This window comes from Pleurodeles waltl, chromosome 6, assembly GCF_031143425.1.
Source record: "Pleurodeles waltl isolate 20211129_DDA chromosome 6, aPleWal1.hap1.20221129, whole genome shotgun sequence".
Taxonomy (NCBI): Eukaryota; Metazoa; Chordata; class Amphibia; order Caudata; family Salamandridae; genus Pleurodeles; species Pleurodeles waltl.
In genome coordinates this window covers 1,610,698,399-1,610,712,877 of record NC_090445.1, presented here as the reverse complement: position 1 = coordinate 1,610,712,877, position 14,479 = coordinate 1,610,698,399, and the positions used below count along the sequence as shown (strand labels likewise).

Below are 14,479 nucleotides of genomic sequence, written 5' to 3'. Positions count from 1 at the left end.
CTTAGCATGGACTGAGGTTGAAAGGAAAACCCATCCATTTATGCTGGATATACATGAATGGGTGTGTGTGAAAACCAGAGCACAATGCAAAGCCCAGGGTCAAAAAGAGGTGCTGAAGCCTGGAATAATGGCCCAGCCCTCCAAGAGAAAAGGCAGGAAGCCTGGTAAGCCAGCTTCTGTGAAGCCCCAAGCCGCGGTCCACTCTCCTCAGGAAGACCTGTCAGCCGATGAGGGAAATGAGCCCCAGGAACTTGGGCTTTACACGACAGAGCTCCTGTGCCCAGGAGGACCCTCTGGGGAAAAAGCTGTGTCAGGGACAGAGGACCTGTCTTACTCTTGAGAGCCTGAGACAGCAAGCTGCTGACCAGGACAAGGGAAATGTCAGTGGCTCCCACCGAATCTACTGGAAGGATAGACACCTGTTTCCTGAGGCCAGAGACCCCAAACCTGGTGCCACTAGGAGAGTGGCAGTGCCTCAGATGTACAGAGAGTTCCTACTCACTTTGGCTCATGACATCCTTTAGCTGGGCATCTTGGCCAGGCCAAAACTTGGAATAGGTTGGTATCTCACTTCTACTGGCCAGGTAGGTCTCAGAATGTGAAGGAGTTTTGTAACTACTGTATCACTGTCATGCTAGTAGCAACACAGGTGGCCTCCCAAAGGCCCCCTACTTCCACTTCTAGTGGTTGGGGTCCCATTTGAAAGGTTAGGGGTTGCAAAACATACTTACCTGTTGGCACCCTAGACCAGTGGTTCCCAACCTGTGGTACTGGGACCACTGGGGGTCTGCTAATCTTCCTCAGGGGGTCAGTGACTACTTAGAAAATTATATTAACAGTTTAATAAAATGTACATAAAGTGGCTAAATTTATTATTGAGATTTTTAAAACATACTATAAATGTCAAGGAATTTGAAATTGGAGGCTAAAAATTAAATTAGTATCCCCAGATTGATTTATGGAAAAAGTGCAGGTGTATCAAACAGAATATAATATGGGCAATGTGTAGCTTCTGTGGCATTTAGAAAAGCTCCAAACTTCTTGTTAAACTTATTTTTTTAATTTTATCTGTCAACAAATTAAATAAAATGTGTTATCATTTTTGTATGTGTTTGATGGAATGCTTGTTTCTGTATTTGTTGTGTATTGTTTTGCGTTTCAAATGATCGACAATGTAGAAGCCTGGGTCCCCGGCTTCCAGTAATGACTCAGTGGTGATTCCAATATGTAGTCAGTGGGCATCCCCAGGGTTCCAGTAATGATAAAGTGGGAGACCACAGAAGTTAAAATGTTGGGAACCACTGCCCTTGACCTTCCAACAACATCAGGGAACAGATACATACTGGTGGTAGTGGATCATGCCACCAGGTACCCTGAATATATACCCCTTGGGACTCCCACTGCTCCTGCAGTTGCTAGGGCCCTGATCAGTATTTGTAGAGTGGACTTCCCTAAGGAGGTGGTATCAGAAAGAGGTAGTAACTTTATGTCTGCATACCTCAAGGCAATGTGGAATGAATTTGGAGTGACTTATAAGTTCACTACCACATATCATCCACACGGAAATGGTTAAGAAATGCAATCAAACCATGAAATATATGATTGCAGGCCTCCCTGAAAAACTCAGAAAGAGGATGGACATCCTGTTACCATGTCTGCTTTACGCCTACAGAGAAGTGTCACAGAAGGGAGTAGGGTTTTCCCACTTTAGACTTTTGTGTGGGCATCCTCTAAGGACCACTCTATCTCGTGAGGGAAGGCTGGGAGAAGCCTCTCCAAGAGCCCAAGCAATAAATTGTGGACTATATGCTTGGCCTACGTTCTAGGATGGCTGAGTAAATGGAGAAAGCATCCAGGTCACCTACCTGGCTGACCTAGCCACTTTTAAGAACCCTCATAGGGTCATCCATGTGAACTGCCCAAAGCTCTTTCATGACAGTGTTGATGTGGCCGTGTTGATGGTCACTGATGAGGATCAAGAAGAATAGAGTGAGCCTCTCTCTGACCTTCTCTCCCACAGCCCCCAAGATGGGTCAGTGGATGGAGTAGTCTTTTTAGACACCCTCACGTCCCAGCAGCATGCTGACTGCAGGCAAACCCTACAACAGTATGCTGAGCTTAATTCCTTCATCCCTGGTTAGACTCACTGGTGTGTCCATGATGTGGACCCTGGTGACCACATGCCTGTGAAGTGGTTCGACAGCGAAGACAGTCTGACTAAGTGAAGGACACCATCAGAGCAGAAGTAGGCAAGATGCTGGAGTAAGGGGTAATTGAGCCCTCTGACAGCCCCTGGTCCAGTCCAGTCCAGTCCCTCATTCCAAGGGAGGTAAACCAGAGCTGGGGTTTTGTGTGGACTATAGAGACCCTGATGCTGTCACCAAGACAGATGCTCACCATGTCTCATGAGCAGACTAACATATTGAGAGGTTAGGGGCAGCCAAGTTTCTCAGTACTTTTGGTTTGATGTCAGGGTACTGGCTGAGTCTGACGTTTGGAGCAAAAGAAAGATCAGCATTCCCGACCCCAGATTGACACTGCCAGTTTGCGTTTATGCCATTGCAGCTTTCTAGAATTGCATTAAGTGTCGACTTTTCTAAACTGTAAAGATTTCTCTTGCAAAACTTACTTACCAGAACATAGATTCTGGTGCCAAAACGTATATAAAAATACTTGTTATTTTTGTAAATTGTGTGAATCTCATTCTAAAGTTGTGTGTCTCATTTATTGACTGTGTGTATATTTTCAGATGTCTCACACTCCTCTCTGATAAGCCTAAGGCTGCCGACCACACTTCCCCCTAAAAGAGCACCTTGGGATTGATACAGCAAGCCCTGTTCACTAGTAAGGGACCCCTGGACTCTTTGCATGGTATATCTCATTTTGATGCACCATGTAAAGACCCATCTTCCTACAACCATTCATTCCAAAATAAGGGTTATTGTTGGCCATTTTTGTAAGAGTTCTGTTTGACATTAATGGTGCTGAATATTCAAACTTGTAGTAGGTAAATGCCACCGACTACAATGTTAATTTCTGAACTGGTCAAAGATGTGCATCGAAAATTATCTCTAGATTTCTAGCTGTGTGGCATGTGGAAAAGGTGACAGGCTTCTGGGCCATTTGAAATGTTAAATGATTATTCAGAACTCTTAAATGACACGCTCTACTGAAATGCAAACGATTCCGTGTAGAGGCTACTTTTGTGTGCACACAACAAAGTTCCCTTTAGTTTTTGAGCCATCATCAAGTAACAGTGAGTACATTCAAATCGATCAATGCAACTCCTGTTGCATAAATCCCTGTATTGTCTTTGGTGTGAGTTCCAAGCTTTCAAAATTCTCAAATATATTAACAATTTTGTTTCATTCACAAAAGCAATATGGTTATTGGGTGAACTACATAATCAAAACAATACTTTATTTCTTGCAGTAATTCATCACTTGGATTTCCTGCTTATTGAAGTCCTCAATGTATGTCATGAATTCCCTCCATAAAGGGACTTGTTAAATAAAAATGAACAACATAACCAGGGTGCCAAACAGCATCTAGATGATGTCTGGTAGAGGCATGGAGACTGCCTGAACCAAATGTAGTGAAACTCACGTCAAATGTGATACAGAAATCTGTGTGACAGGAGACAAATTCTATGATGAGAATGTACTCAATTTTGCAATTTAAAAAGAAGCCTTTTGAGATCAGGCTCATAATACCATGATCTATATTTTTTCCTGTTCATAAGGGGGTTTTCCTTCAGCAGTAAGGTGTGTGTTCTACGCATTCTGTGTAGCTGAACTGCCTTTCAAAGTTGTTGTACAGCTAGATAGGGATTTCAGTGCCAGCAATATACATCTGGAAATGTACCTCGTGATGCCCAAGGATGTACACCAACGGAGGCACATAAATGTTGAACAATAATGGTGAGAGGTAAAACCCATGTAGGACCCGACCTGTGACAACACCGAAGGAAGAGGTACTGTCACCTTTGGGCCCTTCTCCCAGATGCCTTTTGTCTGGGATAAGCACAGATTATCAGGTTCTGTGGCTTTGTGAGTAATTCAAACTATATTGATTTTAATCTAAAGTTGGGTCTTGGCCATAGTGGAGGGTTGAGGAGTCTGGATGTTAGTGATGAAGCACATCAGTTGGGATAACAACTGGGACTATCTTTCTACTGATTTTGTTAGTCAAGGCACCAAAGGCTATGCTTTTCAGTATTTTAAAATTGTGGCACCTCTGGACATTTTAGTTTTATCAAATCAAAGGGTCAGGGACTATGGATATTTGTCCCTTTCCATGTGTTCCAAATGTAAGAGTAATGGTCTTTATTCAGAATTTGGCAGAATGGGACATCTGCCCAAGTAATGGCAGATGTTCTATCCCCCTTACTTAGAGTGGCACTTAGGGGCTCATTATGACAATGGCGGTAAAAAAAAGCCTACCGCTGCGGCAACAGCTGCCAAAAGACCGTCGCCGCGGCTACCAGCCGTCCGCAGTATTAAGACCACAGCCGGATTTATGCCACAAGAATGGCGGAAATCCGGCTGTGGCCATGCCAGCAGATGGCAGTAAGGTGGCGCTGCTGCCACCAGCAGCGCCACGCCACTAGACCGCCGCCAGCCATGTTATTACCAATACTCCGGCCTAGCGGTGTTCTGCTGGCGCAGCGCCCGCCTCCTGCCGGAGGACCCCCCTGATCACAGGTAAGTCAGGTCTCCGACAGTGGAGAGGGGTGGGGAGTGTTGTGTGTGTGTGTGCGTGTGTGGGGGGGTGTATTTTTGTGTGTGCGTGGTTGCAAGTGTGTGTTGCGTGTTGAATGTGTGTGTGCATGTATGGAGGTGTGAGTGCATGCATGTTGTGTTATGTGAATGCATGTCTGCGTGTATGTTTGAAAGTGTGTGCAGATATGTGTGTGAGTGGATGTATGCATTCGTGGAGCAATGTGGGAATGGGTCAGTGTATGCGTGTGTCTTTGAAGGAGGTATGAATATAGGGGGTGTGGGGGCTTTGGAGAGGTATTAACTGGAAAGGGAGGGGGGACCCCTATGAGTGACAGGGAAGGAATTCCCTTTCACTGATAATGCCTACCGCCATGGTTTTTGTAGCGTTACGAACGACACGAAAGTAGGCGGGGTCATAATCTCGCAGGCGGAACACTGACGGCCACTGGGATGGAGATGGATATCTCCAGCCCGGCGGCTCTTACCGCCGTGGCGGTCGGAGTGGTACATCGGCGGGTTGGTTTCAACCAACCCGCCAATGTCATAATATGGCGGTAAGTACCGCCAGCCTGTTGGCAGTGCTTACCGCCATATTAACGCCGACCGCCGGGGTCGTAATGACTCCCTTAGTCCACCAAGCTATAATCAAAGACCCAATATCCAGAAACAAGAAGCCACACATGTATCATGAGTAATGTGCTGCAGGCAGACAGGCATGCCATGTTTTGCTAAGTAATCTTGCTTCTTTAAAACAAAATGAAAAAAGTGGGTGCATGGATATAATTTGGCTACTTCTATAGCAAATTATGCTCAGTAACAGTATACATATAAACTCAAACTAGAGGAACAATAACATTTAGCTAGTGCTACTATGTGTCTCTGTACCGAGCAACTATGGGATAGACCCAACTGTGTATTTCTAGACGACAGTTTAGAATGTGTGTATTTTTGCATAACTATTTTAAAAATGGGCAGTATTTTATGGTGCTTGCACAAACACCTTTTTGTGCAGTGACCACAATTGCAAGCAGTGTATTACTCGCCTTCCGCCTTCTAGCTTTCTGTTTGAAATCATATGACAAAAATGATTTCTCAGAAGCAGACACAGGGAAACTAAATTTGGTTAACCTTTATTAAAAAATGCATGAGATCTCCTGATGTCATTAAGGAGCAAATTCTTACTCTCTGATACAGAACTAATGACATCTACTACAAAAAAATCATCCTATTCTGCCTCTCTTTAATACCCTTGGCCATCAAGCTCACCTCCATCTTTGAAGTATTTAGTGGATGAATTCAAGTCATCATCACTAGAAACATTATCTAAATTGTCACAATGATTGTCATCTCTATTTGGTAAGCTTCTTGATTTTTCTAATTTCTGAGATCCTGGTGAAACTGGAGGTAATGGTGGTAGCAGAGGTGGAAGCATATGGGGAAGACAGGCAGGTCTATTGGCAGATAGTTTTGGCATGGTATCAGAGCATGCTATATTCTTTGGTACCACTGGAAACGACTGAGGAAGTAGCGTCATTGAACCTGGAACAGAAGGCAATAAGGAAAATACAGAACCAGAAGAAATGGGATTAGGGAGACCGCTGCAAATGTTATCTATCATGGTATGCATTGAAGTAACCATATCTAGAGCCACAGTTACTATTGATGGAGTACTGAAATATAAATAATTTCTGTTATGAGGCAACAATGGAGGTTTATTTTGTCATCGATGATGCCTACAATAGTCATCAGCTTCCTTTTCTTCATCTGAATTTAAAGTAAAATATTTAACCTTTAAGATTGTTGGAACTTTGTACTTCTAGTTTCCCTGACTTGCTCTACATAATTCTTGTCTGAGAAGAAACCTCTAAATCAGTTTTAAATCCTCATCTGCCATCTCTGAAGATCAATACTGCAAAATCTTACTTGATGGATGAAAAACACAGGAGAAACTAAGACTAATTGCAGATAAACTGTCAAAGGAAGTTGTAAGTGATGAGGACTCAGAAACATGACAGTCAATGCAGCAACAGATAATACAGAAGGAAAAGCAGTTGATTTGCTGCATTACCAGCCAAAGCTGTAGCCAATGATCAAACTGGGATTTGGTAAAAATCTGCTCCAAAGTTAATAGGTCAGAATGCTTCCTTGAATTGGGTTTTGCCAGCACCTCAATCTACGATACAGCAGTGTCTGAATAGGATAATGTGGGTGTCCACCAAACAAGAGGATTTGTCACCAGTCATGTCTTTTCAAATGTTAAGCACAGACTGAGGTGCTAACAATGTCAATGACACTATAGTCTGCCTCAATCCACTTGCTGTCAGGAGAAACAATTGCCGCAAAGACAACAGAATGTTTTGATTACTTGCCCAGAATCTCTGACTTGGAGGGAGAATGGTTAGTGTTTTGAGCATGCTTAGGACTGCAAGGTTTTTGATGCATTTTTGAGAGGAAAGAGATATCTCCTAGTGCTTTTTTTCTTCAGCCTTTCCTCGTTTTAGTGCGGGTAGCCAAATATCTCAACCTTCAGCTGAGGGGTACAAGAGGGTACAAGCTGAGCAAATATGTTATTCTCTAGACCGTTTCTAGGAATAGCTTACAACTCCAAAGGTCCTTTACTTTTGGAATGTGCTGGACTGGCTAGTAACAACATGTGATGATGCTCAAATATTATCAAAGCTAAACAATGGTCTGTGTCTCTTGGAGACTTTTTTGACATGTTCAGGCACATTTCACAGCACCTCGAATCCTGTTTTGGATGCAAGCAAGCAATCAAAACGGTGTGCACACCAGCCCTGTATTTATTCCTTTCCTTGCATTTGTCACAACTCTTTGAAAGGAGAGTCTCTTGACAATATTTCAGCTATGCCATGCCAAAAACAACATAATTATGAATGAATAAACAGGTAAAATTAAGTCCTGTTGAAAATTCCTTGGAAATGCTTGAGGCTCCTGATAGTTCCCTTTACACTGACATGCTGTGAAAAATCTGGCAGCTGGAGTCTGACAAAAGTAGAGATGCGTGCTTGCCTTTCTGATTGGCCAGAGTTCAGGACATAAAAGAAGGCTGATAACATGTACGCTGTCAATGTTAATCTGTGTAAGGGTAAAGGGTTGCTGGCCTGACAGCAGGAACATAAACAAAATGTGAATCTATGAAAAATCTAATGCTGAAGAACAGTAATTAACCAGAATTAGTATAGCCATGAGCCCTTGTCTAAGGGAGTGCATTTGTGGCATGCTAATACTTACCGAAAATATCAAGTGGAATGAAGCCACACCATTATCAAGACTGGATTCTCTTAAAAAATTATATTGAGACTCTCAACAACTAGTTTCCATCAGCTGTATATTATCTCCACTGGTGTACTAGCAGCCGGTAGCTTCATCAGGTCTTACCTCCACGTGGAGGAAGAGTCTCTAGGTGTAGAATCATGGTGGGATCTGTGAAAAGTGGGGTGAAATAAAATCACCTCCTAGCCCAGAGAGATGCTATTTATTAAAACAAGGTTATAAAAGAGTGAGATGTGTTTAGCGATTAGCTTCATATCCTTCATATCTATGAACATGTTTCATTCTCTTTGTGCCTGAATAGGTCGTTGGCTTTCGTCAGGACCTCAAAAGGCAGATCCCAAAAGTGTCAGAGGGGCAATGCCTAAATGAACTAAAGGTAAAATACATTGACTTGCTAGGTCTGGGAACATAAATGCCATTCCCTGAAAAATAGAATCAGAGTAAATGCAGAAAGAGAAGTTTACGCAAATCATCACAGTCAATAAGTGCGGTAGTTGTACCCAAATGTGATAATGTGCCAATTCATGTTGTGAATTATCTATACAACCCCCTTTCTGTGTATCGTTCACAGCAAAGTCGGATCAAGGTATCAAAAGGAGATACTGGCATACGCAAGTGTGAGTGAGAGTGTTCTTAAAAAGTAATAGGGCTGTGAACAATGTTGTAGCTCCAGCACCCTTACTAAAAGTGTGGTCTGAATATAAAAACAAGTTATGCATACCATGACTTTTAAAGAGGTGTCTCAATCTTCTTTATGAATGAAATGCACTGCTTATGGAGACGCTGAGTATGATATGCAATCTGAAATGGTAAACGCTGTGGCATATGGTTGTAGCTGCATGTTTGTAGGGCCTGTCAGGATCTGCAATTTTCCAGTTGACTAAGGGTCAAAAAAGAAGGTGCCATTATGTAACCTAAGACTGTGTGATCTGGCAATGTTCATTGCAAGTGGACAGGCTTAAAAATGATGTGGGCAAAATCTTTTTAAAAGACAGCGATAGCTATGAAGTAGCAACCTGTAAGAGACAAGGGGTGTTAAGGCCCTTGCAACATTCCTGGATGGTCTATGGGGTTAGGTTTATTTATGTTCCTGCCCAAAGGGCATGAGGAGACGGGGTACTCGCTCATGATGTGTGTAGGAATTGACTGAAAGCTAGCTTGAATGCAACTTATATGAGTTGTAGGGATCTTGGTACTAAACAAACTAACAAACTGCCTGTGAATAATAATCTCATTATTGTCCATGGTGAAAACGTGAATGGTGAAACTGTAAAGTAAACACACCGTAAAATGAATCCCAACGGTATCGGTTGCTTAGGTGGACATCTAGTGTGCTATATATTTTATAGAGCAACCTGTGAACATGGGATATTGTCATTCAAGCCCTCGTGGAACGTCTTTAAGTGATAAATCCAGCGCTGCTCTTTTTGCAACAGATTCCTGTCTGCATGGATGTCAACATGGTCTAGAGTTTCTAGGACCAGCCACTGGAAGTCATTTGCAGAGTGTTGTGCAGGCAGAAAATGGCTACTCATCCGTGTTATTGTTTATTTGCAACTGATGTTGCCCCTATGGTTCCCTATATGAGTTTTTACTCTTCTACATGTCATCCCTATATAGCGGAGGTTACAAAGACATGTGATCATGTAGATGACATGAGTGGTATTGCAGTGTGTATGTTTCCTGACTGTCCATTGGAGATTGGTATCCAGATCAAGAGTTATGGTCGGTGTGGTAAGGTGGTATACTGAACACAAACTGCACAGAAAGTGACCCACAATAGGTAGGTGGCCCCATGCTTTGGAAATAGTTGCATTTCTTTTTTCAGTCTTCTGCGGTCGTGTGTGAATAAGGTAGTCACATAGATTTTTCCCCTCTCTATATGCAAAGCAGGGTTTGGACCAGTTGGGTGACCCTGAGTTTACTATATTCCAGTTATTGTTCACCAATCTTTTTAGCTGGTTGAAAGCTGTGCTTAAAGTTGTGTTACACGTTAGTTTTTCTTGAACCAAGGTACATTCTATATTCTGAAGCAGAGTATCTCTATTCTGTTACCTGGCCCGCTTGTATCATTAAGTCACACTATATGATGGATAGTCTCTTTTCCTAAATTTTAATGGTAGTTCATCTGCTTGAATTTTGTGGTCTTGAATACTGCTGCGGTTCCTGTGTATAGGTAGAAATTGACTAAATGCCACATTCTCCCTCAGGGAGCCTTGGTGGAAGCTACTAAACAAAACCAAGCTGTTTTTATCTGTGGGTTTATAGTAAGTTTTTGTTTTGAGTTGCTTGCCACTGGCAAAGATGGTGACATCCAGAAACTGAAGTGAGGTGTTGCCTACACTGCTTGTTAATTTGAAGAAATGGCCCAGTGTATTAAGGCATGTGAGTAAATCTTGAATAGTGTGTTTGCCGTCTTCTCAAATAATGAGGATGTCATCAATGCTGATACTTGTGTTTGAAGTAAGCAGATGTCAATAGAGAAAATTTAAACGAGGAATACCAGGAAGCCTTTGGTTGGTACAGAGCTTTACAAAAACAGACCTTAGTTCACCGTTCCGAAACACCTTTTTAACCAAAGTAATGTGTAAACAAAATACCTTGTTCTGCAAAGTAAGGCGAAACAAAAGAACCAGTTTTAGAAAAGTGAAGCGTAAAGAAAAGAATCCTAATATAAGGGAATTTAATAGATTTTCTGTTTTGTGCCTAGTAGCAATATAATATCAAAACTACTGTAATCAAATGCCGACTTTCAATATTATGTTCTTATCACGTGAACCATGTTTTTCTTTGAATTCTTGGTATTTATGCCTTTGAGCACAGTTGTGTTGGCAGAATACATCCTTCCCGGACTCCACTAACCATTCCTCTTTCCCAGATCTTGGCTTTCCCAACTTACTCTTTCTCCTGGTCCACCTGGCGCTCCATCCTGTCCTGGTTTACCTGGTGGCCCCTAAGAATGAAAGGTTAAAATTTGATACTAAGGAAAACCATCTCTTCCATGGACATCATTACCATCCCATCTGCATGGTATTTTAGGTTTTTTATTAAACTAATTTTTATTTTTCTCCCTTAGACATCATCCCCCTTAGACAACAATCTGTTTCTCCTATTGCCATACCAAACCTGGTAAGAAAACAAGCAGTCACACCAATTCTTTGCCATACTTAGTGCATTCTTATTCCTCCCCCATCTGTCTCCGTCTCTACTCTCTCTCGCTGTCCCTCCTCTCTCATACACCCTCTACAGCACACAAGTGTATTAGTCCACCCTGATACTTTTTAATCTAGTCCCCAAAATGGACACAGAGGGGTTAGATATCCTTCTGGAATTCCGTAACAATGTGATTAGGCACACCTCTGTATTTGTAACTGGTGAGATTAGACTCTTAATTTAAAGTCTAATTTAATTGACAATCCTCAGATTCCTGAAGGAAATGCTAAACCCAGAGCAGATACCACTAGCTGAATGGAGGAGAGTCTTCAAAACAGAAATATTTCCTTACCGTAGGGCCAGGAGGGCCCTCTGGACCTGGGTCCCCCCGCACACCTCCGAAGCCCTGATGTAGAAAAAAATATTTAATTGAAGAGACTCATTGAATAAATAAATGATAAAGTAGCTTTTACAAAAGATGATCTGTAAATGCAACAGGGTTTACCTATTATCATGTTTACCCCAGACAGAAGAGCCCAGCACAAAGCAAACTGTTGGTCAACAATTTTTAAGGCTGTTCAACTGATTGGTTTGGTTTGATGTCTTACAAGTATGATGCATTAAGAAAACAAACAGAAGGACATTGATAGAGAGAGGTTTCAATGTGTACACCACATGTGAAAATTCAAGTAGCACAAAGCAGCAAGGGGGATCTGAACAAAATGAAAAGACTCAACAGGTACGTGTGACTTACAGTCAATCCCTTACCACCTGGGCTTCCCACTGCACCTGCTGCACCCTGAAAAAGGAGAGAGAGAAAGAAAATCAGGCTCTGGGGGAATGTAGATTCCCCAAACCATTGATAAGAGAATCTAAATTTTATTAAAACAGATGCTAACATTATGCATAACGTCTCTTTCTTCCACTGCAGCAGCAGCATTATAAAAGCACACAAAGAACATACTCAAAATTTTCAAAATAGAGCCATTTTAGGACATACAAGCTCCCAATGAATGCAGTCTTTCCTCTTTTCTCCTGTTCTGTGACCAGAATCTTGTAACTTGACATTAAATTTGAAAAGTGGCATAAGTTGAAAACTCCAGGTATTAATGCATCAGCTTTGTACCGTTTGAAAGTCGTGGGGCGAGTGAAGTGCCCCACCACTTCACAAAAAACAAATAAATAAAACACTCCCTCCCTCTAAAAGCACAAAGTAAACCACCCCTCGCTCCAAAAGCCCAAATAACACCATAACACTAACTATAAAATAAACACAACCACTACATGTGCATGCATTACACACACATGTATTCCACATATACAATAAAAAACTGAACTTACCCATGAGCTGCACGTCCTCCTCTGTGTTCTTCTCATATCTGATAGAGCAAGAGCTCCCCTAAGCAATCCAGATGCTGTTTTCATGCTGTTAACCAGAATGAGAGCATCGTCTGGATTGGATGGAACATCCTGGATGGAGCCCTGTGCTAGGTTTCCACCCAGCTGTCCTAAGACAGCTGAGTGGAGAGCTTCCAAGTGTGCATGTCACTTTAGCCAGTGCAAAACAACTGGTTAAAGTGTTGTGCACTTTGGAGCGTCCAGTCAAGGCACTGCTCCAGTCCTCTTCTGCCGGCAGCAGAGTACATGTCCAGCATGTCTTAGGGCTGGTGGGTGCAGGCAAAAAAAATCTTTTCATTGCTATTTTATTTTTGCCTGCGCGGCTCACAGCAGGTGGGGGGGGGGGGGAGAAGAAATTGGCGCTGGGTATTAACCTCCCTCTTCTATTGAAACATCTTATAATGACTCGGTTGAGAAAACAAGAAAAATACAACATAATAGCTTCAACTATAGCTGCTATTCACAAATAAAGTGTACATAAAAATCCTTCAAATCTTCCAACCTTATAGCATGAACAGAAAAATTCTCATTTATGTATTTTTTCCTCATTCTCATGGGAGAGAATGGTAGGAATATTAGCCGCACTGTCTTTGTTACAATCCAGATTTTCCCATCAGTGCCATTGGAGATTCTATACGTTATGTCAGGACTGGATGCTACAGTTATAGATATTCAGAGCTCCTCAATGCAGCACAAGACACAAGCTCAACTAGTGCAAGTAAAGGTTGCAAAAATAGACAACAATATATCCTCCAAATGGCCACTGCCTAGGACATCTTTTGTTGGCATGGCCCCTCTAACCAAATGGCTTTTAAAGTTTGACCTATCCATGCCAGTCACATCACAGCACAGACCCATCCTGTTTTAATACCAGTGGACATGGTTTTAACAGTTTTAGCATAATCAATTATCAATTGATTTTCACCATCTTTTCAGAATTGAATCATCCTGCTCTTATACTATTTCAAACAATACACTACATGGACGTGCTTCCAAGCAAGGGTAGAAAATTGATGAACAAATAGTCTTTGTTCTCTTTGTAAACTGAAAAGAAACTCCTTCTAATTTATGTCATATTATTAACTTCTAAGACATGAACATACAAAACCCTCCTAAAAGACACCAAGCCAGCTAAAGTTGTCAGTTTCATACGAAATTGCTTCATACTTATTAGAAGCCCAATTCTCAATATAATGTAACACTAAATTCACATGCCAAAGAGAGTACCTAGCCTTTTGGTGGTCTTTTCAACCTTATACCCTTCATTAATCTTCAAAACATTTTTTCCCATCAATATTTTCTCTATTAGCTGATGGCCAGAAGTTACTGCAGATCTGTAGCAAGTAATAGTTTTATAACAAATACCTTTGGAATAAACACTTGACAGCAAATTTGCTAATTCCAGCGCAGACACTTACAAGGGGTTCCAAATACCTTTCCAAAAAACCTTCCACACACTCCTGTACATTTTCCTAGTTTCTGGGGACCAGGATTTATATAGTAAACTTCCTATTTCCACCAAAAGTCTTGCAAGCTCTAAGGACTCACTGATATTGCTTATAGAAGAAGGTTCAAAACTCTTAATACAACTAACGGGTGTTATTCTCCGTCTACACCTGCCATTAGACCTGAAAAAGTGGGTATCAAAAATTGCTAACCCACTGCCGGTTCCAACAGACCAGGAAGCCAAGGTTGCCCTACCCAAAAAGGAGTTACCAAATCATTTCACATCTACTGGTATACCTTCATCAAAACCGTCTGAATCATAGAGAATGGAGGAGAAGCGTAACCATTCAGTATTTTTTTTACTCTGCAGAAAAGCATCCACTGCCTCTGTTCTTTGATCTAGTCTACAATTGAATCGCAGAGCAAAGTGCAAAATCTCCTCTAAATTGGCCAGAGTGCTGTAATTA

General features: G+C 41.8%; 1 protein-coding gene across 2 annotated transcripts in view; it reads right to left on the bottom strand.

Moving 5' to 3' along the window:
• Window positions 1-14,479, bottom strand: part of LOC138301234 (collagen alpha-1(II) chain-like) — a 1,268,735-nt gene that overhangs the window by 548,012 nt on the left and 706,244 nt on the right. For both annotated transcript variants that reach the window (XM_069241494.1, XM_069241495.1), the window contains exons 32-34: window positions 11,923-11,967; window positions 11,521-11,574; window positions 10,915-10,968 (exon numbers count right to left, since the gene is read on the bottom strand). In XM_069241494.1, coding sequence (XP_069097595.1) covers window positions 10,915-10,968; window positions 11,521-11,574; window positions 11,923-11,967 — 153 coding nt within the window. The remainder of the gene's footprint in view (window positions 1-10,914; window positions 10,969-11,520; window positions 11,575-11,922; window positions 11,968-14,479) is intronic.